At 43.2% G+C, this 24,924-nt stretch overlaps 1 protein-coding gene across 7 annotated transcripts in view; it reads left to right on the forward strand.

The window, feature by feature from the left end:
- Window positions 1-24,924, forward strand: part of FRMD4A (FERM domain containing 4A) — a 364,661-nt gene that overhangs the window by 294,407 nt on the left and 45,330 nt on the right. For all 7 annotated transcript variants that reach the window (XM_027639749.1, XM_027639748.1, XM_027639750.1 and 4 more), the window contains 4 exons: window positions 6,090-6,173; window positions 12,217-12,282; window positions 12,503-12,560; window positions 14,257-14,343. In XM_027639749.1, coding sequence (XP_027495550.1) covers window positions 6,090-6,173; window positions 12,217-12,282; window positions 12,503-12,560; window positions 14,257-14,343 — 295 coding nt within the window. The remainder of the gene's footprint in view (window positions 1-6,089; window positions 6,174-12,216; window positions 12,283-12,502; window positions 12,561-14,256; window positions 14,344-24,924) is intronic.

Genomic DNA, 24,924 nt, shown 5'->3' on the forward strand with positions numbered 1-24,924 from the left:
ATCTGCTAAAAGTTGTATATTGTCCCTTGTAATAAAAGGAACAGTTGAGTTTATCATAGATCACAAAGAAATGAGGAATCTTCTCTGAGGGCACAGAAGATTTCTCAACCCATGGTGTAAGGTCCTGCCTCCACATCAGTCATCACTATCACCAGCCCTATTAAAACAGCTCTGAGTTCTTTCCACCTGTGGATCACAGTGGTTTGAAGTGTAGGGGGAAATCCTTACATCCAAGTCAGGCAGAGAAGGGGTGTCATAACAACAATTTGTTGATACTGCCAGGGATCTGAATTTCAAAATGGGCTTTGATGACAAGGAAATCTGCCATACTAGTGGAGTTTAAAGCCTTTTCTTGGACGAAGGTAGAAGAATGCTACTCTGACCCTCAATGGTGTGGAAGACTTGGCATCTCCAGCGATGTCTGTCCAGCAGCTCCTCTCTAATGTGCGCTGACATGGGTTTACGTGCTGGGTGAGATCCCAGTGCTACTGAAGTCAGCATGAGGTCATTGTGGTCAAGATTTTGCCTGCTGAGATTTGTGGTTATCATATCAGCAGTGTAAAATCTGGGAAATCAAGCCTGGGGTCAGCCAGAGGAACTGCAGTTGAAGGCAAATGTTCTGACTTCTCTTAGGAATGAAGTTAGCTTCAGTGTTTGCAGTTAGTTGATGTTGAAATACTGTTTAAAGCAGAAGTGGCTACTCTTGGAAACAGAGAAGCTTTGCAGTTTTGAATGTCTTGCTGCTGAGATTTAAGTGTTGTGCGTGGCAGCATATGTTGTGTGAAGGTTGAACTCTTGAACTCCTGCTTTGTCTTTTAAGAAATAATTTAATTCTAAAGGGTTGCATACTTGGAACACAGACTGCAGCATTCCCACACCTGTCCTGTCTACTGCCATCATCAGATTTATAGCCTGTGATCTGGCCCTGATCCAGAAAAGTACATAAACACTGGCTCATTTGTAGTGATGGGAGAATTGCTGTTCCCCATGGGAGCCTTCCTGTGACTCACTGTGGATCACCTCAGATGCTGGGACAGTCAAAGCCAAGCTGTCACAATTTCAGCTGCAGGTTGGCACCTGCCTGTGATGGACAGAGTGCAATTACCTCCAAATCCCACTGCAGCCAATTTGGAGGATCTGGAGCTGGTCCAGGTCTCCTGAATGCAGTTACAAGTCTGCTATTTGGGCCTCTTAACAGTCAGCTTTCAATCTGTGAACTGATACATCTACAACGACAGCAGCTCCACTGCTGTTTTTGAGGAAATCATCCCATACCTCAGAGTAATCACTGTGCCCATAGTGCTCCTCTTTACTTTCCTGAAAAGGGGCTCTTGTACCGTAGCAAACACATTCTACATCCGTTGGTAGGGCATCATCATGCATGAGACTGTTATCACTGATTCTTACCACCTTGGGCATCACAATGACTCCCAGTGTTTAGTAAGCCTGGAGAACACACAGTCCAAGTCACCCTCATCTGTTTTGAGCTAAGATGCCACAGTAGCCCTGACAGATCAGTTTAGCACCTGTAGTGGGCAATTCTTCTAAGCCCTTTTCCATTTCTAATGTGTATTTCATTTCAAAAACAAGTTTATCAGAAACGCTTGAGCTCCTGAACCTGTTTAGATCAACTAAGACAGGTATTTCTGAGAATTTGCTCGGAGTGGCCTTGTCTATCTCTTAGTTAATAGGCCTCGTCCATCTCTTAGTTCATAAAGTTTTAGGCAGAGTGAGGTTTAAAATAAAAAAGGCATTCTTCTTAAGAAGTTCCTAGTCCTCCATACTGAAGGAGAGTGATTTTCACATTATTTAAGAGAATCCCCAAATGCTTCAGCCGACAAGACTTAAGTAGGCTTACATTCAGGCTGAGATACCAATGAGTTTAAGACAATCAGGTATCCCTGTTCAACTGATTCTCGGGTTGAACAAGACACTTAAGATTGGATCTGTGCTTTTCAATATTAGCTGCAAACATTTTGACTTCAAAGGCAAGGAATCACTTGTATGAAACTCCTAAACAAGCACCCTGCAGACTGACCTAAAGGTTATTAGCTCAAGCTAATCTTGTTTCTAGCTGGAAGCTGAGTCACGCTTGGTTGGCAGAGCATGGGCAGGACAAATTTCAGTTCCTTAGATGAACACAAATCCTACAGGTATGTAGGCCTCTAGGCCTGCACAGTGCCCTGGCTAATTTGGGGAGGTATATAGCATATTGTTAAAATAACTGAGATTTTTTTTTTTCCCCTAACTTAATACTACCAGATTTAGAGTCCAGTCCTAAAATCTTAGAGAAACTCACACCAACTTTGGTTGTAAATATTTGTAAATGAGTTTTTCAACCTTAAACAGCGTGTATGTCAAAGCAGCTGCAAATAACATATCCTGATCATTTGTCTCTCAGTTTGGGGTGGGGAAAGGAAAACCCCTGAGTGAAACAAAATCCAGAACCATTGCAGCCAGCTCCTCATTGATAGATTTCTTCCAGTTAAGCAGGATGAGACATTTCAAATGAAGTCCAAGTATCTCCCAGCAGCATAAGAAAGAATAACAAGGGAGGAAAGCTAACAACCAGTTTCCTGTTAAGCAGAATTTCACAACAATTTCAACGTTTGGGCAGACAGTAATCTAACATAGTTTCAGGCTTACTTTTCTTTCTGTGTAACCAAGTGACATTTAACCAATTAGAATGTATTAAAGGGTTACAAAACCCAGGCTGCATTCTTGCAGCCTAATGGAGAAGATCCTAAGCACTGTACTTCAAACAGTGCCATCTAATCTGAGAATCTCAGACTCTGCATTTCCTCTTGCATTCTACAGAATGAAGTACCGTGCTGAGAAGAGATGACAACTTGAACCCATATCTTTGTTTTGTTACTGATCATTGTTATTACACATGCTGGAAAATGTATGGGTTTCCTGAGACAACGGCATATGTAATCTTGCTCAAAATTATTGCAGTCAGTTTGCAAAAACTTGTTTTTCACAAAATGTTTATGAAATGGCTGGGCAGGCCTTTTGCCCCCATGTGTAGATAAAAGTACTGAGAGATAGTGACTAGTTTATTTGGAAAAGACTGATTAAACAGGCAATATTGGAACCAAAACCAGAACCAGGAGTTCTGATTTCTAGGTCCATTTTTCAGTCAGTCAACCTTACTTCTGGCTATCCGACCAGCTTTCAGGAACCCATGCAAATGGCTTTTACAGTTCAGTTTTCTTACTGTTATTCAGTCTTTTAAATATTATAATTTCCACCATAGTGCAGGAATAAAGTGGTCCAGGGGACACAGAGAAAGTGTGCTTGGAGCCTTTCCCCAAAATATTAACAAATCTGTATCAAAATCACCCTTCTCTATATATCAGCCCTAGAGGCTGGACACTTCCGAATGTAAAATAAATGCAGCACAAGTGACCGGATTAAACAAACACTTTCTAAATACAGTACTAAAATAAACACAGTGAGATATTTCACTAGAAATAGCATGAAATGCAGTAAGTACAAAACCACTAGTGATGCTACTGGAAATATTTTAAAAATTGAGGGGTTTGGTATTTTAAAAGGAGCCAAAAAGAAAGTGACCTCATGGCCAGTAGTTCAAATGCAACCTGAGTCGTTATTTTTTTCCTTTTTCTTGATTTGGCATCCTTTTGGGAGTCTAAATAATTTGTCTTGAGATGAGTCTTGCCAGAAGATTTAGTGAATGCAGGGACCAGGGAATGAAATGCGTTTTTGCTCCTGGAACTGATTACCTGAAATACATTTGGCACTTTGAGGCTGTGAGGCACTATCTTTATGATATTTTCTGGGTACTGAGCAGAAATGGTAATCCCACCCAATAACATCACTAAGAATGTCTTTTTCTCTGATTCTTAAAAGCCTTTATCACAGTGCAAGCAAGCTTTGCACCTTACCAACAGAAAAGACAGAGCTGACTGGTGTTACCCCTTTCTTTTATGGGAGCCATTAATGACTCAGGCTTTTCCCAGACTCTCCAAGACTGTTAGTCACCTATGCTTGCCCTATTTGATAGCTTTCTGGGCTCAGAAAGTCCCTGTTTGGAAATTACTCCGTGCTTTCCCAGAAAAGTGTTGGAGATTTCTCAACTTCCTTCTGTGAGCAACCAGCCTCAAAAAATCACCACTTGAGGGGCAGTTTCTGCCACTTGTGCTTCAATTTTCCCGCGTTCTAGTCTTTTTTCCCAGTTTCTTTGAAAATGTCAAAAAGAGCTGAGTATGCACATGCTGTGGAGGAGACAGCCCTGGGCAGACCCAGAAAACTCTAAACAGCAACAGCTTGTTTTCTGGGCTGTCAGTCACAGAACAGAGCAGCCAGATCAGCAGATAACACAGAGTGGAGCAGCTTCTTGTTCAGGCTTGTGCAGATATTTACCCGCCGTGGAAGAATAAATCTGAATAGTTGTCGAGCATTTGCACTTAGTCGGGAAGAGCTCTCTGATGGTTAAATGACCATGGGATTTGGGCAGGAGTGGGTGTTCAAATATTGTTTGTTGAGAGCCTTTTGGCTTGGCATACGAGGTGCTGCTGGGTGGTTTTCTATGTGCGTAGCACTGCAGTGGTTGCCTTAGTCATTTGTTTTAAGTATTGTTCTACACATCTTCACTCTGCAAAATTTGAACCTAATTGAGACTTGGACATCTCTCATAGATTTGTCTTGACTAGAAGTTGTGGTCCTGTTTTAAAACTACTTAATTGATTGTAAGGGAACTACCGTAATAATAAATGTCTGTAGACATGCCCAAAATGCCTGCTACGGGATTTATGTCAGTGGTTTACCCTATGGCCCAACCTAGCAATTAACCTGCAGACTCCAATTAAGACAAACCCACCAAGGTCTCAGGCAGAGCCTGCTGCTGGGATGTGCAAAAGGAGAAATGCTGTGGGAAGATTTTTACAACTGAAGCAGGATCACCTCTCTACAAGCCACCATACAGACTGTCACAGAGAGAGGAACAAAACGCAGGGTGTCCTGGAATGTCCAAGGGCTCCTTGAGTCTTTACAGATGTTAGGATATCTGGTCTACAGCTGTAGAAGCCAAGACTACCCGTCTGCCAGGCTACCAGCCCCATGGGGGAAGCTAGTGGGCTGGGAAGTCTGGAGGTCTGGAAGAGGTGTCTCTCCCTGCAGCTCCAGGACAGCCTCAGTTTTGGGGAGGATAAAGGAAAGGGTACAAGAAGGTAGAAAAAACTTCTACTAAAAAGTAAGCCAATAAACATGAATTCTTTGGCACTCCTCGGTGTCCTGTCTGGCCTTCTTGGCTGTGTATTTCTACAATTTTAAAAGTTAATAGCAGCAGTGCCTTCCTTCCCAAGCCTTTGAGGCTTTTTTTTTTTCATGTGCACGCAATTCCTTGTGTGTGTTTAAAAGTGGGAAGGGAGGCATTTGGGGTTTGTAGGAGAAAATCCCACGGTTTCATTTCATCTGTGAGAATCTGCTTCCCATTTCATGAGCCCTCCCTGCTCTCTGCTGTGCAGTGATGCAGCTCCAGCTGGCCAGTGTGGCTACTGGAGGTTGCAGGGAGAAGAATGAGCAAGATGATTGTGCCTGGTCCTGTGGAGGGTTTTGTGCAGCAGGACAAATTCAAATTGGAGTCTTATCAGTGAAGATGTTGTGCAAAGACCAGGTCACTGGGCAAGAGGCTAAGAACAACCTGTGATGCTAAGAAAGCAAAACATTATTTCTTGCAGCAGTTCATAAGGCCCTAAATAAAGAAGTTTTATTACAGCTGAAAAATCACTTTCACTTCTCTTCCCCTTGTTTTTTTTCTGTATATGAACGTGTCCATGGGACCACGCTCAATGACGTGACATGGTGGCTTTTGTGTCCAGTCATTGGTAGGAAGTTCTTCAGCATAAACATCTGGGAGAGTTTCTTTCCAATTTTGATAATAGAGGGAAAAGTTAACTGGGCTGCCATAAAACAAATAAAGAGAGGAGAAAAAGGAAACCCCGGTGCCTTTTGTTAAGGAGGAACAGATGTACAGCCATAGCAGCCTGCCAGCTAGGTCAGGTCATATCAAATATTGTGGTTGTTTTCTTGTAGCCTGATCCTCCTTTTGAACTCTCTTTCAGCAATGAAGTTGTAAGGAATGAATTAAAGAAGCTGCCAGCCCTTCCGACGCCGGCGCTGAAGGAGCATCCTTCCCTCGCTTACTGGTAACGTATCTCTCTGCTCAGCAGCTTTGCAGGGTCTTGTGAAGGACCTGGCTCTGGCAGTAAGTGCTCTGAGAGTGGAAGTGGGATGCAGGGATTCCTGCCTTCTAGCTCTGGGTTTGCCACCGACTCACTGCATGAGTTAACACAAGTGGAACTACCCTGCTGGGCCTCAGTTTCCCTGTCTGCCCCATGTCTGGGTCAGAAAATTCACTGTAAACATGCAAGTGTCCTGATGAAATCAAGAGGCCTAATGTGCCATTTATGTCCTACCACTTTGTATCTGTGGAAGAGTTTTCCTGGCTGGAAATGTCATGTTTTGCACTACTCTGTGTTATTTTGAGTGATTCAGTTTCATCTTGCAAATCCTCTCTGTGTGGCATAGATGAACTAACTATAAGGGATATATTTTCTCCTTTTATATGAACTAGGTGATGTTTGGAGGTGGATGCTTGTTTGCTCTGTCTTTATTGCACTAAAAATTAAATCCAGGGTAGGAGCAGGGTCACAATTAAATTTTATATGCCCCACACATAGATTCTTTGTGCCACCCTGCATATCCCTTTTATCTGTGCAAATAGGAAAGTATTTAGGGAAAGACTCTTCATTAAAAGGGAGATGCTTTCACTTGATTTTCTGCTTGCTGCTCTTTCATGTTTGCCTTTAAAGCATTGAGCTGCAAGCCTGGGGGTTGGAGAGAACTCCTTTATCTGCTACTCTCTTAATTTCTCCATTTTGGTAAATCTGAGGATGGCAGGGAGGAAACAAATCAGTTTGTAGGATATGATCTCAGTTCTTCCCTTTGCCAAGAAGGTCATCCACTTCTCCTTGCATGGCTACAATACTGGAATTAGCTGTAGCTCATGCCAAACCATAGACCAACTAGTCTGTGAAGTCTCACTTTCTGAGAACATCAGAGCATCAGAAGAGATTTGGAGTCCCCAGTTGAAATCGGGATCACTAAAACAAGAGCTGAGGAGCATCACAGTGTCCTGGTGTTTCTCTCTAAGAACCAAATCCAGTCTTTGTGAAAAATTGTAAGTGTAGGCTGCAGTTTCATTGAAGAAGAACGGTCTTCATCTTTGGAGCATCTCTTTTCGTTTTCCAAAAACTAATCCACACACTCAAAGCAGTACATTTCCAGCCAGCTGGTGGCCTGGCAGACTGAGAGCTCAAGCTAAAAGGCATCATGAGAGGAGTGGTGGGAACAAGTAGGCAGTGACAGGGAAGGCAAATCTGACTCTTCAGCAGCAACATGGCCTGAGCTCTTATTAAAGTGCCCACATAGCAAAAAGAGCTGTGTAAAATCTTCATGCTCAGAATGTATTTGAAGTTATACACAGGGTACAACACTTCTTGCAGCTGTACTTAATTTGGGGGGTGGCTCTCGTGACTGAGAGTAAGTCACAGGTTGGGAAGATGGTGTTGCCAATGGGGTAACAAAATCAGAGGCTACAGTCCTGTGACTCCCTTGTGATTTCATGTCAGTAACCAGGTCTCAGAGACCTCTTGTACATTAGTAGTTCATTATTTTTTAATGGTGGCTTTTTCCTAAACACCCTCTGAAACACTGAATGCTCTCAAAAAGAGGCTGTTGGTGAATCAGACAAAAACCTCTAAAATACAGATCAGACTTCAGTGATCTAAGGGAGCAGATTTTTAAAACTGTGTTCTCTGACATTTCTGCATCTCATGCAGGTTATCATAATGGATACAGATTTCATCCTGTCCTTTTTTGCGTGCAGTCAGTTTTATGCTGCAGTACTTCAGCATTAGCACAGTAACAAGTGAATCTCCCCACTCTGGAAAGAAACTTCTAAAACATTAGAGGTGGGAGGGTAATGGCTCTAGTTAGTTTAAAACAAACAAACAAAAGAACTTTGTACTATATTTTTATCCGTTGAAATGGATTAAGAGATAATAAAATGGATAATCAAACAAATACTATGATAGCTTTGAAAAGATGCTATAATAGGTCTGCATGAAATGATATGACATTTCCATCACAGACCATTGCTCCTACCAAATGTATTAAGATCTGTGGGATGAGTCCTGGCTTCTTAGATCAGCACATTTTGTGCCTCTGACTCCACCTTCATGGAGTCTCCTGGTTCCATACCCTTGCTTCAGGTCTTTCTCTTCACTGTATTGTCTTCCTGTTTATGGACTTCACAACAAAGTTGAAGGTTTTAGTTTTTATATCAAGTTGCTGTTTCCAGATTTCTGCAGGTTCAGAATAATCAGTTCCACATCTTGTTCTCAAGCATCTGTTGGCATCACTGATTACTGGTGAAATAAAAAAGGGGCTTCTTGGTGGATTTGTTTCTGTTTCTTTTTCTTCTAAATGAAAGCTGAGCTTCTGGCCTTCCCACACAATCCGGGAGTGGGTCCCCTGAATTTTGATTTCTCTTGCCCATTCATGGAAACAACAGACAGTATTTATTATTTTAGACACAAAACTAATCTCAGAAACTGGAGATAACCTTTAGAAAATGTGTTAACTCACACTGCTCCTTTCTAGCCACTGTCGCTGAATTTTATCTCAGTTCAGATACTCCCCAGCAAACCATCCCAGTACTGGGTTGTCAGTAAGAAAGCCAGGAGGAGATGCAACTGCACAAAAATGATTGCTAAAATGGGATTTTCAACAGATCAGGGTAAGATAGACTTCTTCCAGGTTCACAGAGATTTCGAATGTGAACTTGTTTTTAGCAACCTAAAGCACCAGTGTTGGCAGAAAACCCACCTCTGAAAATATCAGCTGAAAATCACTATTCAGTGATTTTCTGTAGTTCAACACAGACCTGAGGTTCTGGTCCCACTCCTGGTCCCTTGGCCAAAGAGATGCTGGTTGCTTCAGTGGGACAGTGTATGACTGCAAATAAATACATTTGTAAATTCAGGAATATAATCAAAATGGACAAATCAGGTTAGAAACAGAATAACACTAAGGAACAGCAATGAGTGGACAGCTATTTAAAATAGCTCAGTGTGCTGGGAAGAGAGGGAGGGAACAATTACCTTTTAAAATCTGGATTTGATGATGAGAAACTCAGAGCCTGCATCTGCATGCAAGTTGTCTGCTGTCCAGTTCTGTAAGCTGCTGGGGCAGGAGGGATTTCTTGGCAGTTCTAAAGATCTTTATCAGAGTTGTCTGCTGCAGGATATCATCCACATTTCTGCAGCTTTGGGGGGAAAGTTTTATGAGCTGGCAAACAGACGACAGTGCTCCGGCAGACCCCTGTCTCCACATTAGTTAAACATCCTCTGCCAGCCCTGCACTGTGAATGAGTTTCTGTGTCACCAACACAGCAAAAGGCAGAACAGGGGGAGAGGAGACATCAGCTGGTGGTCCCAGCAGTGTCCCAGCACTCTCCCAGCTGTCAGTAGCAGCATGGCAGCTGCCTTGAATGAACAGCTGAAATGACAGAGGAGCATATTTGTAGGCCCTGCTAATGCTTCTTTCGACCTGTGAATGATGTTGCTTGTTTTCCCTGGCACATGCTGGGCTTACCCCTCTGTCCCAGAGCAGGAGGCAGAGAGTGACTTCTGTGCTGGATGACCTTCTGTCACACAGCCAAGGTGGGACTGACCCAACTGGGAACGTTTTTTCGGTGTGGATCTCACTGTCTGAGCTGGGTGCCCTCAGCTCCCTTTGCTGCCAGTGGAGAGAAGCAACAGTAACCTCCTCCCAAGGAAGCCATCCAAAATAAATTGGGTGAATCATGCTCTGTAGTACCTGTTTCTTTCCCCAAAGTGCAACTAGCCCAGTGCTGCAGAAAAGGGAAAGACAGCAGATCCCTCTCTTAATATTCATGGCTTGATGGATAATTCAGGCTTTACTTTTTTTTCCAAAAGACAGAAGAAACAAGGATTACACTTTTCTGGGACTTAACATCTGTACACCTCAAAACATTGTACAAAGGGAGATCATCAGTATCCTAAGAGAGCAATGGAGGCATTTGTTTAGGAGAACTGGATAGAGCCTGGACTATCCCCCATTTCTGGCATGGGCAACAAACATAACTTTATTCATTCTGCTGTTCAGGAAGGCTCCCTGACATCTGATCTGTCCTTTTGAAGGAAATGGTCCATCGATTGGCTTCCCTACCCAAGGGGGATGGTCTGGGAACATATCAATTATTTTATAATAATCATTTGTAAGAAAGCAGAGCACATCCGGAATCACACTGTAGGTACATGTATCCTTTCCTTGACTGGCAGCAATATGAGAGCTTGATCTGTGCAATAAACTGCAGAAGAGTAGAAACCAAAGCTGAGCGTTTTCCACTGGAGAAACTCCATTGTTTTCTGAGAAGTCACTCCTGGTTTGTTCCTTTCTGAGGCAGAGGAATTGCATCCACATGTAATCATGATTTTAAGAGGTAATTTCAAAGGGCTGTAAGCCCTCTCTGTCTGTCTTTTTTATTAAGAATGATGTTTTTTGGAGATCTTCCAGTACTGAACACTCATGTAATTCAGTTATTGCTCCAAAAGTAATCCCGTTTATGATAATCATGGCAGGAGACCTGGGCTCTGCCTCCATGTGCACGCCCATAACATCTGTGGTACTTGCTTGGATCAGTGCACTGAATATGGTTTCATAGCTGTAGAATTTACAGCTTACAGATCATTTTCTAAGCATCAAATTTATTCTGAGGGATTTATTGTGAGAGCTGGACCATTGCTTTACCCATGTAATTTGTCACTGGCTCAGTCAGCACCCTGTACCTGCTATGGCCTGCTGGTGGCACATTGCTTCACCTTGCCCCAAAAAGAGCCCTTTTATTTTTGCAGGATGAGTGGAGGAAGTCACTCGGTGAGTGAGTAAGGAAAGCAGTTACTCCAGACAAATGACAGACTTGTGGGGAAACAGCTGGTCCTGCCAACAATCCAACAGACTATCTCTGATGCTCTGTGCTGCTTATGTTGGTGTTTCTGGTTCTCTCCCTTTCTCTCTGCATTACCAGGGAAGCACAGTCCTCAGCTCCCCCATGCCCCTTCTTTCTGAAAGATGTTTTGGCTCCAGAGATTCTGACTCTCTAAAAGAAATTCTGTCCTCTCTGGAACAGGGATACACATGGGGAAGGCAGCAATGAAAAGATACAGTCATGTTAGCTGGGCTAGTGAAACACTTTGCAGTTTTCCATAAAAGTCCCCATGGGCATCTCTAATGAGGTCATCTACCATCCCACACCACTGTGCTCCTTCACACTGTCTAGCAATGCAAATAGCTTCAGTTCTGCCTGGGGAAGGATTACTGCATGGTGGACAGCCTTGGTTGCTTTTAAATGCCCCATTAGGGGCTCCCACTGGTCCAAGGAAATGCAGGGAGGGAGGAATGCCAGTGCACATTGCCTTGAACCACACACAGCATGATGGCATGGGACAGACACTCCGTACTGCAGGAAGCTTATGTGGGGCCGGGTGGGGAGGGCACAAAAGTGGCATAGAGTTTATATTTCCCTCTTCTTGAGCTGGCAAAGTCTGTGCAGTATCTCCAGGGGACTCAACAGATTCCCTGTCCTTGGTGTTACAACATAAAGAGCAAGAAACTGGGTTTAGACTTGAGTACTCTGTCCTGCCAGCGTAACAGAGTTGGTCCTGTGGGCATTACATTGCATCCTTGGTTTACACTTTGCCATGCTGTGACTTTGCTAGCACGGCTGATTGTATGCATCAAATAGCTCTGGTTCTATGCTCTCCTGCTTCCCATTCAGTGGAGAAGAAAGAATGAAATTCTTCAATCTGTCATTTGGGTCATGCTGATCTCTCTTGGATGCTCCATCTCCATTGTGTATCAGTACACACTCGGGACTGTTCTCTAACACAGAGGCCCACTGGTGGGGAACTGCCTCTGTGTTTCACTGTGGAGCACATTCAGACATGGCTTATGTCTTCTCTAAGGCATGAAATGGTCTTAGTCTCATTGTTGGGAATGGGGCCTGGCTCATGCCAACTCCCAGTGCACAGCCAGGAGTTGCCTGGTGAGACTCTTGGTCACTATAATGCCAATATATAAAACATCCAATTCTTTCCTTTCCAGTGAGGATCGAGTCATTGAACATTACAAGAAACTAAATGGTCAGACAAGAGGTCAAGCAATTGTGAAGTAAGTGAAATAAGTGTGATTTCTTTATTAGAAAACATTTATACAGGATCGTATAAATAATATAAATAAATATAAATACAATATGTAACTATGTTTTCCATCTCATGTTGCTTCATTTTTAAGTATTATGTACTTAACTATTTATTTATCAAAGCATTTTTTTTTCAGAGCATCCTCTCAGCTTCTCACCCATGTTATTCTCTTCTGTGTTGTTTTGCAGTTACATGAGCATTGTAGAATCCCTCCCAACATATGGAGTGCATTATTATGCAGTAAAGGTACGTGCTACAAGAAGGGTTCACTGAATTAAACTGTTGTTGGAGAGGGAGGGAGAGAGGTACAAACAGCCATCCTGCTTTCAGAATACAATACACTGCTACTAAAGTCTCATTTCACTTCCTGTGGTAGGATAAACTTATTTCAACTGTGTGTGCATGTTTAGTAAATACAGCTCCAAAGAGGAAAATCCTGCTTTTGCAGATAAAACTCTTGCAGCTCTATTGTGCTGGAGTGTTCAGTGCACAAGCAGCAGCAAGCTCTGGTGATGCCAGTGAACCCCCACCAAAGAAACGAGCCAGACCCATCTCTGGCAGATACGATGCTTCACTCCTTTTTGTAGTTCCAGGAAGTCAGGCTTTTCCCAGCCAGCAGATCCATGAGCAACTAGGTAGGGCCAGACATGATCTGCACACTGCAGCTCCCCTCACATGAGATACATGGATTCCACACAGGTATTCATGAAATCACTCATTTCTTTAGTCTAATGATTTATCAACAAAACTTCCAGCCTCAAATTATTATTATGACTTCCTTGCCTGACCAGCTGCCTTGGGGTTGTTATTTTTTTTAAGTAGAGAAATCAATAAATATATAAAGAAAGCTAGATACACACTCCCCAGAGCATATTCCCTCATTTATCACCACTGAAGTTTTGATGTGTTTCATCATTATCTCTGTGTACAGGTCATATGGGTTTTCATGCATCTGTAATGTCTTGCACACATGAGGTACCATAAAAACACAAATATCCAACTGTACCTGTCCCCGGAGATAAGTTTCTAGTCTATTCCTGCTAATGCATACACAAAATAAGGTGTATTATTTTGCAAAAAGCATTAGTCTCATCCTTTCCCAGAGGATAGGATCCCTCCAGCACCCTTTGCATCCAGATCTCTTGGACTACTCTAGATCAAGAAAAATCTTATGGATTGGGCTTGATATTCAATCCTGCAAACACTGGAGAGCTATTCCAGTGAGCTCCCTATGATCAGTAAGCATCAGTGAGTAGCAATGAGGCAGCAAATATTGCACATAGGTTTTGCTTCTGCCTGATGTGGGGGTTTTGGTTTTGCTACGTTTTACCCTGCCACTCTCTATCACATTAACAGAGCAGATGTAATTTCATTGAGGACTCCAGCTCAGTAAATTGCAGAGGCTGGGATCAGATATCAGCCATTACTCCATAAGGCCATTTTATTGCACACTCAGACACAAAGCAGTTGGGTCCGAGCCTGTCAGACCTTATCACTTGGTAGCTCTCAGATCCCATTACTGCTGCATTTTCAAGACTAATGCTAAAATCCCTCCACATAATTCAAGTCAGCTGGGTGATTCACTTTCCTTTCTCTCCAGTCTGAGTGTTCAGACTGGATAATTTACAGGGCAGAGAAAGAAGATGCACCACTGCACAAAGGACTCATGTCAAACCTCCTCACCTCCCCTAACAGCATTTTGAGTAACTTGATCACATGTGATGTATTTTAAATGGTTTTATTTGTCATGGCCAAAAGTGAAACAGATCTCTCCTAAACATCATGGAGCTTAGTGACTTGAGGGAATTCAGCAAGGGGAAATTTAACAGCACCCATTCAAAGATATTGCTTAGAAATAAATATTCGTCTTGAACAACAACCTAGGAAATCTCCAACATTTCCCCATCCTATTCAATATAACCCCCTCTGTTTTCTCTTCCAGGACAAGCAGGGAATTCCATGGTGGTTAGGACTTAGCTACAAGGGGATTTTTCAATATGACTACCATGACAAAGTGAAACCAAGAAAGGTAAGTTGTTTACTTTTCTATCAATGTCTGGGCTTGCCACACATGTTATAGCTCGAGTCGAGGGTGTGATGTACACCAAATGCTGGCACTGATTCATGTGATTTTGAAGGACGTTCACTTTCTCCCAAACTTGTCTGAACGTCTGCAAAGAATTAATGGACAAAAATAGTAGCTCATAATTTATTAAATGTTGTGGATTTGGGGGGAAATAAGCATCACTTAATCTTGCAACTTATGCTCCTTTTTCTGTGTGGTTCATAAAACATAATGGGAACTGAAGGACTGATCCTCCCAGATGCTGGAGGCCTTCCATTCTCTGCTTATGGCAGGATTGGGGGTGCTCAGCCAGCTCTTGATACTGTACTGCCATGCCATAAATGATCTGAGAGAGAGAGAGTACAAGAGACAAGAAAGCTGCTTCCATTTATTACAAAAAGAAAATTGCATGGTTTTCTCAGGACTAGCGTTACATTTGAAAAGCAACAATTTTACTAACTGAAGAGTTAGTGTCAGACCAGGAAGTAAAGTCAACTTCCTTCACATTCCTAAAAAAAAAGGTATTAAAAAGGTTTGTGTCCCCTACCTGAGTTATTTAGGAACTTTACTTTGAAGCAGTTTACAAAGCAAGGCATGGCACACATAGATCTGGTCACAAAAGCTAGAGCTTGGTCAGTGAGGACTAGCCATTCCAGTCTCTTTGTTAGTATTTTTAGTGGGGCTTTCAGTGCATCTGAAAACCAGGATTTGTCTCGGTCCTTCCAAATTGCCTGTGAAAAATCCAGCTAGTTAATGTCCTCTTGATTTGGGAGGGTTGATTCCCCGAGCTTATCCTATGAAGTGGACCCACGTGTTCTGATTTTCCTACCTAAGACGTCATCTAATATGGAAAAGCTCATCCCTGAGCACAGGCCCTGCAGGTGGGCATGCACAGCCTGTTAGCAACAGTATCTGTTGTGCTGGAAACCCATGGAGACAGCAGCGGACAAGGTTTCGGGCTTCCTAGCAGAATGCAGAACTGGATGACTTGAAGCAACTAGGCAGTTCTTCTGTGGATGCAAAAGCTTCCACAGTGAATTAATGTACTGGATTTCTCTTCACATTGTCTCTGTGCCAAGGTCCCCTCCCCTTCTTTCCCCTTTCACTGCATTCAAGTTAGATATTGCCTTAGTAGAGAATATCTTCTATTAAAATGGACTATAATCAAGGTTTTGTAGAAACCTGAACTGCTAAGGAGGCAGCAAGAGGTAACAGGTGGATCAATTAGCCTTTTATTCGCTGAAGGCTATTAATGGGGCTTTTTATTCACTGAAGGAAAGCATGAGAGGAGGTCTTCACAGAGCATCTGTGCTCTAAAAGACACATCTCTTTGGGATCAATCATTACCTGCAGGGCAAGCCATACTCACACATGTGATAGCTTAAAACATGCCTAGGCTAGGTGTTTGCACCCACATATCTCCAGTAGTGCCAGCACCCCAGGGAAGTCATGTCCTTTAAAAATGCCTTCAGAAGTCACTCTTAGGAATGGAAACATTTCTTTGGAAGAAAACAGTGCCTTGCCATGACAGGACTCAGCCATTCAAAAGCTATAGCAATTATTTTCAACCCTGTTGGGATGAGATGGTTGGTGAGGAGCATCAGAAGGAAGGAGAGAAGAGGTCTGGTGCTCTGACTGTATGGGAGGACACAGACATCTGCACTAGAAGAGTCAAGCCTACTTTCTCAGCTTTCTCCTCTTTCCTCAGCTGCTCAGGGTGATCTGGTCTGTATTATTGGTTTTAGAGCTTGATAACATCTTGGCCAGCCTCTCTGTGTCCCCACTAAACTACCTCCAGAGCTCACATTGTCTGTCGAAGCAGGACCTTTAGGCATCTCCAATCCTTTTTCTGCAAGTGTAACCCTAAAAAATAAGGTTTCCAATTTTGTCTGTATTAGGAATTTTCTTTTTTTTCTCAGCAAATTATGTATGAAATCCAGGAGACCCAAAACAATGTACAAACCACGAAGAACTTCTGTGGCTTAGCAGAAGTGGTCATAAATCTAGGAGGGAAGGTTGGGTGGGAAGGGAGAGAAGGAATTTCCAGGCTAGAATTTGTCCATTACCACAGTCCAGAGACCACAGTAGTGAAAAGACAGCCTAGATGAGCATTTCTCTTGTTATATGATGCTTGTAAACCCCATCTGTTGGCAGGGCTATTCTAAAGTGAACAGCCTAAATCAGGGGCAGGGCTTGGACAGAGTGGCTGAGGCTTTGTTACTTCTCCATGGAGTGATTTTACCTGCTCTGGAGCAAGTAAAAAGACTTCTTACCCTACACAGGTGGTAAAACCCCTCTGGCAAGAGCAGTTCAACTGCCTCAGCAAGGCACAGTGTTTAATCCTCTGCTAATTAGATTGCAAAATTGCACTTGATAACCCTGGTATCTGGGAGCAGCTCACCATAGTATCTGATTCATTTCACTACAACAGCATGGGCTGGTTCGAGTCTTTGCCGTGCAAAAGGGAGGGGTAAACCTGACTGAACTTTTTGCAAGGTAAAATTAGTGGGGGAGGGGGAAAGAGATTATGTCTTTTCTGATCTCTGTTATTTTGTTCATGCACACTGTCGATGCCAGAAACAAATTGAAAAATTACAATGGAAAAATACATCTCCCTGGAAGAAACTCAAGCAGCAAATTGTAGCAAGAAACCAGCTGAAACCAAGACATTTATATTAAATGCCTATAAAAAACTTGCTTGTCTTATAAGAGAGATTGTTATGTTTTTCTATATGTCATTCCAGATAGATTTTCATGCTTATTGTATTTTTGAGTAAAACTGTAACCCACACTAAGCAGCTGAACCTATCTTGGGCGATCCCATTAGCAGTCACTCAAAAGCATGTTTTTAATAAATTGCTGGAGTAAATCAACCATGTGTCTCTAGAAAACTAACCAGGTTTGTCATCAAGTTGGATGAGACTGGAGAGGAGAATTGAGGCTGATGCAGGGCCAGAACCTGATCCTACCTGTGCTATTCTCACGCAGGCTTAAGTCCTCCAGAATCATGGGGGATGCAGCTGAGATGGGTATCTAGCACCTAGTCCTAGGTGGTTCAGATGGGAATGCAGGGCTATTAAACTGGAATGCAGTTGTACCTGGGCTGCAGAGACTAACGTGTCTCCGTGCTTCTATTTTTATGTTCCTTCCTGCCTATGCTTGAATTCTGCAAAAGCCCTGAAGCCACGCAAAGCCATCACTTGGAGGCTTATCCTTTTTCTTCTGTATGTTCATGGCTAGCTCACAGGCTCAACAAGCCCTGCCAAACACTTCCTCTTGAATGCTGCCTGTTTAAATGAGGGTTTGGTTCTTATCAGTTCAGTGTTAGATATTAAATAATTACAAAAGTTTTGGTATACTTCACAAAATCCATCGCTCCAGCTGAACAAGAGGAAGGGAGTATCAAGTATGGAAAGATGGCTGCTGTCCTGCCAACCATATACTGAGGCATTCTGGACATTTGGTAGTGGCTTTGTAGAACCGATGTCATTTGTGTGGCAGCAGTGAGCAGCATCCAGGGTGGGCAGAATCCATCTCCCTCTGTGTAAACTTAGCTTTGACAAACCCTTCCCTATTAAGAGAACAGCCTTCAGGCTCAGCGTGCCTTGAAAAAGGAAAAAAAAAAGAAGTCATTGTTCTGCTGGGCTCTGCCCATCTTGGGTCAGCATCATCCAGTATTCATGATAAACCAAAGCAAATTCTTTGGAACCTGGTCTTCAAGCAGGACGTGCCAGCACGACTCTCCTACAAGATGCTGAGGTTCTGGTGACCAAACCAGTCGTTTTCAGAGGAGGATCATTAGAGGGTTTTTTGCTTGAATTGCAGAGCAATTACAAAGAGAGCACAAGGCACTGCAGCCCCCCATGTGACCATTTGTCTGTGAGTGGTGTGTGTCCATTTTAACCAGCAGGCAGGGGTGTAGCTACACTCCATCCCCAGAGACTTGTACATGAAGGAGGAGCGGTGTAGCCTGGAGCTGTGAGATCTGCACACCCAAGTAGTAGCACTAGGCATATCTCTGTTGTTCTAGTGAGATATTCCCATTGATTTAAGAGCCCAAAGGCATTTCTTAGTGCATACAGCCTAACAGTTAGTAAACAATTAACTCCAAGCTGAAGAGTGAATGATTAACAAAGTCAGCCAAAGGACTTCCATATGGCCAATAAACAGGCAGAGAAAATGTTTAACTTATCACAAAAATAAAGTGACCTTAAAGGAGAGTCTGGGAGTGTTTAGTTGCTTTGTAAGAAATACCTCTATATAGTGTTATCCCGTTTTCTTCTGTAGAAAGCTAGTGACAACGAAACCTAAGGTGAGCCTTTTTTCTCAGGCTCATAAACATTATCACCGCTCACATTCTCTGCTTGACTGAGGAGAACCCAAAGGGAATAAAGACTTTTTGGAAAAAAATGTGAGGCATCCCAAATGTCAGACATGAATATAGCTTGACAAAAATTTTCCCTGTGACAAACATCAGTTTCTTCCATTTCCTCCCGGCATTCCTCTGGGATGAAATGAAGCATGCTATGAAAATGCTCTGTCCCTTGCCATAAACTCTCCACAACACTCTGTGGATTCTCATTATAGAAAAATTAAATCTGTAGTTTGTAGTGGTTTTGTGAATCCAAAGCAAAGATTGACTTCCAATTTAAACATGCAAAAACAAGAGCTGAGTTGGACCCATCCTACCAAGCAATGCAAAGTAAAGTCAAGTCAGTAGCTTTAAGTGTTTGATCAAAGAGAAATCACCTGCTTGTCAAAACATGAGCAAAGTAATCAGCACATTAACTGTGTCCAGAAAGTGAAAGATTGCTGTCTGATGCCACTTTGCCTTTTCCAAACAAGAGACAGAGTGAACTTTCCCAATTCCAGAGGCAAAATGGGATATTTACACAGGAGGAGCAATAGCCTAATTAAGAGCTGCTTTATGGCAGAACAAATAGATCCTCTCTGCTTTAGGGCATAATGAAGCATTGTCAAGTCAGTGATGGCATTGATAGAGTGGTTAAACTTGTGCTTCCTGTGGTGAAGGAATGACAGACCAGTAACTTAAAAAAGCATAAAGTAGGGATTGATGTGAAAGGTACAGAAACTAGTGAATGATGGGGAGGAGGAAGCTGACAAGTTGGTCTCCGTGCTGACTGATCACAGAACACCAGGACACTCGAAAAGGCAAAAGAAACATGAAATTCAAAATAGTTACAGGGAACCCAATTCACTTGCACAGCTCCTTGCCACGTGGTACAGTAGAGGCCAAGAGTTTGGAAGGGTTAAAGATAGGACTAAAAGTGTGACCCTGCATCCAGAGTTTTAACATTGACTTAGTTATTTTCAAAGAGGATTTTGGGAGCAGTTGTAAGCCCTTATGTTCAAGGAGGGTGTTTGATTTGGCAGCAAGTTGGTTTCTGTTGTCAGAGGTATGGAGCATGTGTATCACTCCTCTCCCTGGCATGCTGCTGAGCTGCAGGGTCTATTCAGAAAGGGCTGGACTTTCTCTAGGGCATCCAGAATCAGGTGGGATCAGAGAATATACTGGACTAGTGTCTCATTGAGCTCCTCTTGGAATGTCATCATTTCCTAAGACCCTTGCAAACATCTTTGCATTGCAGACAGGGATAAAACATTTCAAATTTACAAATGATACAAAAAAAGCAGAAAACCATTTCCAGGAAATAATGGTTTAAAAGCTAGTGGAGTCTCAGTGGCATTGCTGTAATAAATTATTCACTGTGATTAGCGGACTGTTAAGGACTACCTGCTGACTCCTTCTGCTCTGAGCTTTTATTTCTCTTCCCGTTGCTGATCCTTCATGCTTTTTGGATTATGGACTTGGCTGTAAACTGAACCAGTCTTCAGGTCACGGCGGGTTCAACTCACTTTATAGTGCAGTAATTCAGTCTTGGTTTAGTATTTTGAAATGTGGAGCATGGGAGGAGGGAGACGTACACAAAGCAAAGTTCCTTACCATGCTGTTTCTCCTCATGGAAAGAGATTGCTCACCCAATTTCCTTACTTATCAAAATGTAAGACCCAGACCTGCAACTGCTGAAGAGCAGCCACAGTTTAAGACCTTCCCTGCTAAAATCTCTTATTCCATCTCTGTTACACAGGGACCATGTTCTCATCAGCACCTTTTTTGCCAAACCTCAGTTTGGGGTGTTTACCATCCAGCACCAGGCACTTCCCTATTCAACATCCACCATTCCATGCCTTACCATTGCACTTCACTGTGCCAAAAAGCTGCCAAACACACTGGGAGATGAATAAATCGTATCGGAGTACACTGGGCTGGAAAGCAGGATTTTGTCCCTGACACTGAGTATTTCCACAGGATTTGGCTGGACATGACACTGGGCTGTGATTCAGTGCACATTTCTTTTGGCAGCAATATCAGCCGAAGTGGCCTTCACCACCCTCCTCCCCCATCGCAATCCTGCCACCGCTCCTCACTTCCTCCCTTGGGCCCCTTCCTCAGTCATCCTGGTATCAGTGTGCAGTTGGGAAGGAAACTGCTCCAGAGAAGGAATCAGACTGGCTCAGCAGAACTCAGCCAAAAAAAACTGGTCACTCTTAACCTCGGTCAGTTCCCAATCCCATTCACCATATGACCCACAATCCGTATCCTACAGCCAGCCTTGCTGTAGGGGCTGGATATAGATGCAGACTGGATAAATCACAGCAGCCAAAGAAACTGCCATTAACCTACACAATAACTTTGTGGAGCAAGACAAAAGCTTGATAGCTTAAAACAAGTTGGAAGGAGTTCAGCTGCATGGAATTTGGCATGAAGTAACAGTTAGGTATAGGCCATCATCACCACTTTTTCTTCTTCTCATAAAAGCTGGTAGAAATTTGCTTCAGTATCTCTCCCAAAAAGGGCTGATTTCAGACAACAGATTGTCTAGGTAAAACGACTTTTTAAAATCATACAATAGCCACATTCAGTTTCCGTTATGTAGATAAATAAATAGTTTGATCATCTTGCAAATCCTAATACAAAGTCTAAGGCACTACTGCTTTATTGGGAGAACAGCACTATCCTGGTGGTTTGGTGTGCTGTGGTGATACCATCAGACATACAGTCCCCAGGGTTTTCTGTGAAAATTTACATTCAGAAAGGCTACAGCATGACATCCCATCCCATGATCCAGCCAAGTCAAGCCCATGGTTATCATTAAATATAGGAGTAGTCCCATCAAAGTAAAACTCCTTCTCTAAGTGCTTTGTTGTATTCAGGTCTTAAATAGTAATTCTCTATAAAAGCAGCAGCCAAGTCTTAAATGATTCTGCAGCGCACAGCAGGAACTTCAACAAGATGCAAAGACAAATTACTCCGACAGCACAAAGTGAAACAAATTGGACCTCAGAGCCCCGGAGTTAGGGTGGAGATCTGGAGTGAGATTGAAACCTCCTTGAGCACTTATACTTGGCTCTGAAGTGGTGGCAAGCTCCCCCATGCCCCACCCTGCTCAGATGCTGTCTCTTGGCTCACCAGGACTCCCAACTCCAAAGGTCTGGGCACTTTTATCACCAGATGAAGCCAGGCAGGGGCCCCGTTACTCAGTGGCTGTGGATAAGAGGCACCTTTAGTCATTGGCTTGGGCAGGAGGCTCAGAATGTTGGGCACTACAGCCCATCTCCATCTCCATGGGATTGCTGCTGCTATGGCACTCCATAAGCAGACACCCCGGATCACAGGAGGGTTTTTAGTCACACAACCTAATTCATAATGTGCATTGCCATAGCAGTGTGGGATGGAAATGGTGGTCCCTGTATTTTGGTTCCAAGACAGAGATAGTACTTAGCCATACCACTAGAAAAGACATATGGATCCTTAGGAAAGAGAGTAACAGCAATGGTTTGTGGGCAGCATAAATCCTTCTAGGGTGCCACAGCTGATTCACAGGCTACAGACCAGGCATCCTTTATTTAATACATAGTATATTGTGCCAGGAAGGAGACCTCTTCAAACCAGAAAGATCCAGTCACTTTGATTTGCTTGCAGAGAATAAAAGGGAGAAAATTTAACTTACAACAATCGGGAGAAAATTTAACTTACAACAATCAGGAAAAAAAGGTTCTCTGCAGACCTATTGATTTAGACACACAGAGCATGGTGACAGCAATGCAATGTCTAACAGCATCTAGCAGATATATATGTGCAGTGAAGGTGGAGATATATATTTGGTTGAATATAAGGCCAAAGTCCCAATCTGTGCACAGTTATAGACACAAATATCAAGTTGCATTATGTAGACAAATAATGCTTTGTCCAAATAGCAGCTCTTCCCTCTGTGATCTGATGCTCTGCTGCCTCTCTGAGCCAATAAACCACTTTGAAATTTAATAGGGAATTGTGTCTCCATAATGGAAATGAATGCAGAGTGGTGATTATATAGACCTAGACGCAATTTGTGTTTGGTCAAGCCAGAATTGTTTGCTGGGGTGGTGTGATCCCATAAGAACAGCACACAGCAAAAGGGATCTCAAATTTGACCAGAAATTGTTTGTCTGTTTGGCAAAAAAGTCCTGAAGCCTGAGGCAAAGAAGTAATTAGATAGTGAGCTGGGATTGCTGACAGACCACTGAAAGTCCCACTTAGCCAAACCATTCTCTCATTCCGTGGGGGAAGGGAGGATGGCAAGCCTCTGGGAAGATCATTGGTGGGGTTGTTTCCCACATCAAATCATACAGGAAACCTTTTATTTTTTTGTTTTGGGAAGTGAAAGGAAAAAAAATACCCCAAACTAATAAAAATACAGGAATGAATGGAAGTGTGGCAGGATGGAGAGCTAAGTTATGGTGCAGCAGCATCCCCACCTCATGACCCAGGGGCACTCTCAGCAATGGGTCACACTAATTCACAGGTGACAGCCCACGGAAATCTCTTGGTAAATCTGTCCCTGAAACAAGAGCTCATTTGTTTGAGGTAAGATGGTGCTGTTCTGCCTGGCCCAAATCCTTCCTCGTTCTCTCTAACTAGTTTGACAGAGGTATGATTGATGGGAGCAGGGTTGGCTTGAGGCAGAACACAAATCCATGCCCGGAAACCATGGCCCCACTGAAGTCACTGGGACAAAACGGCCATTGACTTCGCTGGAGCTGTGATTTCCATAGAGTTTAGGGCCAAAAAGGGACCGCTCACAACCTCCACCCTGACCTCTCGCATAACTCAACTCCTAGAATTTTGCTTGCTTGTTTGTTCAGGGGAGGGAATTACATTTCCAAGGAGGAAGTTTTTTTTTGTTATGTTTGGTTTGTCTTTAAACTGCAAGACAAAAGGCTTGGGAGTTTGTAGCTGCACTCATGCAAACTGTGTGAAAATACTGTCACTGTTTTAGTTCCACTGTTAAGTACCAGTTTTAGTATCAGGATGTCATCCAGTGCTGGCTCCTGCCTGTGGTGTAGGCAAGGGGACAGGTTGCATTTGGGCTGTTAGAAATGTGCCACATTATTTCCCTGCCTTTTCTACCAGACATTCATAGCATCCAGTTCAGGTGGTAGTCTGTGCATTTGGAGGGATGATTGTTCCTTCTGCATAGTGTGATTTAACAAGGCACTAATCATCTAAGAAGAAACAAGACTTGAAGGACTGGGAGATGCCATATAGGTCAGCAAGTCCAACAGCAATTACAGTTGGTCATTTATCAGATGTTTAGAATCAAAGAAAAATATAGGTCACAAAGGTCTCTGGAGGTCTCTAGTCCAACTTCCTGCTCAAAGTTGGGCCAACTTCAGAGTTCAGTTGGGTTACTCATGGCCCTAGTGTTTGACCACCTGCACTGATGGGTTTGGGGTTTTCTTTAATATATGTACTCAGAATTTCCCTTGCTGCAACCTCACAACCTGTGCCTATTGCCTTTTATACTTTCACTGGGCACCTCTGAGAAATGTCTGTGTCCACCTCCTTTGTAAAGCCCCCTCTAGGTCATCAAAAAAAGCAAACAGCAGGTAGATCCCTGTAGACCTCTGCAGATAGTTTGATTCTGAACAGCTACCAAGTGTGATGTCTGGAACCCCTGAGAGTGTGTGCATCACTGGGTGACCCATTCAGCCTGTGCCACAGCTCAGGTGCTTCAGCACACAGAAAAAGGAAAGAAAATGAGACTCCTGCACATTTATATTTGGTTCTTAGTACATAAAATGCAAAAATGATTCACATTGTGTCCCCACAGTGCACTCGCCCAGTCTCAGCACTCTCCCCAGTTCAGTGCCAAGTCCAGCTCTTCTGGGCACAGGAGGCAACAAACAGTATCAGGGTGCCAGTACCCCAACCCCAGGATTTGGAATTACTCCAAAAGGTACTATTTGGGCATGTTTCTTTAGGTACCATAATTCAGAGAGCACTGTGCGCCAACCACCAGTGCTGCCCTTCAGCAACCCTCTCTGTCCTGAGCTGCAGGGCAACACAGGAGCCAACAACAGCCTCGTTACTGCCAGGGATTCCCAAGGGTATGGTATGGCCCTTCCACTGGATGCTCAGGCAAGGCTCCTTGAGCACAAAGGGACAGAACATGGCCTAGTGCCTGGTACTAACTCAGCCCC

The sequence above is a fragment of the Corapipo altera genome, unplaced genomic scaffold (genome assembly GCF_003945725.1).
Source record: "Corapipo altera isolate COAL_440 unplaced genomic scaffold, ASM394572v1 1b, whole genome shotgun sequence".
Lineage (NCBI taxonomy): Eukaryota > Metazoa > Chordata > Aves > Passeriformes > Pipridae > Corapipo > Corapipo altera.